The sequence below is a fragment of the Aplysia californica genome, unplaced genomic scaffold, assembly GCF_000002075.1.
Source record: "Aplysia californica isolate F4 #8 unplaced genomic scaffold, AplCal3.0 scaffold00016, whole genome shotgun sequence".
NCBI classification, from domain to species: Eukaryota; Metazoa; Mollusca; class Gastropoda; order Aplysiida; family Aplysiidae; genus Aplysia; species Aplysia californica.
In genome coordinates, this window is record NW_004797286.1 from 2,018,782 (window position 1) to 2,020,281 (window position 1,500).

General features: G+C 38.2%; 1 protein-coding gene across 1 annotated transcript in view; it reads right to left on the reverse strand.

Annotated features, from left to right (window-relative positions):
* The window catches only part of LOC101855994 (integrin alpha-8), a gene marked incomplete in the record, with an annotated part of 90,749 nt that overhangs the window by 30,822 nt on the left and 58,427 nt on the right, over positions 1–1,500 (reverse strand). Inside the window, 1 exon segment of the mRNA XM_013085871.2 lies at positions 1,011–1,100. Coding sequence (XP_012941325.1) covers positions 1,011–1,100 — 90 coding nt within the window.

The following is a 1,500-nucleotide window of genomic DNA, read 5'->3' on the forward strand; positions in this document are numbered from 1 at the left end:
AGAGAGAGAAAGAGAGAGAGAGAGAGAGAGAGAGAGAGAGGGGGGGAGGGAGAGGGGGGAGAAAAGATAAAAAAAATATACAGAAAAAGTGGGGAGACTGGTGGAAATAGTACATTAATCTATTCTATCCAAGCCTAGCATAAGTACTGTAACATTATCACGCGTTCACATAACAAGCCATGCTGTAAAAACAACACCTAATTTTCACGAAGGCAACAACACTGTATCTTAAAAAAAACCAACTACTCATGGAAAGTTATCTTAGTCAAACCAGTCGTATTTCATTATCATGCTCATACGGTACGGTTAACATTATTCAAAGTGCTGTAAGTATGGGGACTAGTTTCACAATTATCAAAGCAGTCTCTTTTTAAGGTTCGCGAAGATGTAAAAGTTGAAAATGTATTTGGCGAATCATTTACATGTCAAATTATTCACGAACAAAGTAGGCAGTTGACGTCTTTAAACAAAGTATTAACACTTTCTCTTGACAAAAGTAATCGTCGGTTTTCAGTTTGTAAAACTAAAACTAAACCCATTCCATAACTGACGACATTGAGAACCACTTTTAAAAATATTGAAACAAGAGTTGGAATAAAATGGAAAAAAAAATAATAAAAGTCAGGAAAAGAAGAAGGATGTGTTACAGATTAGGTTTTCAAAATACAAGGCGGCATCAAATAAGAAATGAAATATGAGAACGTTACGAAAGAGAGAAAGAGAGTGAAAACACGATACAGCCATAACGTGGCACCAGCACCCGGACATTTAAAAAGCATAATGAAAAAAAAGCAAATAGAAAATGTGAAAAACACATCGACCGAATCAAGAGTTCCAGGAAAAACGGTTTACCGGCATAACCATAATCGTAAACGGCCGCTCGCTCTTCGGTTTCGCCAAGCTTTCGATGGGTGATTGCATCATACTCGTAAATCTGACCTGTTGTGAGACATGAGAGGAAAACAGGTCACGTGAAGAACCCAGGTTGGAAGACAGTTGGTGAAACTTACCCAGGTAAGTGTTGTCATCTTTAGGCTCGCCCTCTGGGGTGGAGGCAAAAACTTTTCCGCCGTCTTCTGTCTTGTAATTGTAAAGTTGTCCTAGAAAATATATGCGTCAGTTGTGTCAAAAGTCAGGGTCTACAGAAGACAATTCACGTTGATAATTGCCGGGAAAGAGGAAGTCGCTTTTATCAACAAGCCAAACATAAAATCAAAACAAACATATTGTCCCTTAAGTAGCACTACAGACAAAGATTTAACATTTTCGTAAACTGTCGCTATCCTTTGGCTATTTTTTTCCATCGTTCACCCTCCCCTATCGTTGCTACCCCCCACCCCCCAAAAAAACACCCCCAAACAAACAAACAAAGCAAAGTAAACACAAAAAATGACAACAACCAAAACGAACAGAAAACACCTAGAAAGAGTAACAAATACAAAAACCACTGAGAAGACATTCGAACGATAAGTCATTTAGTGCAAGAAAACAGCAAGATAG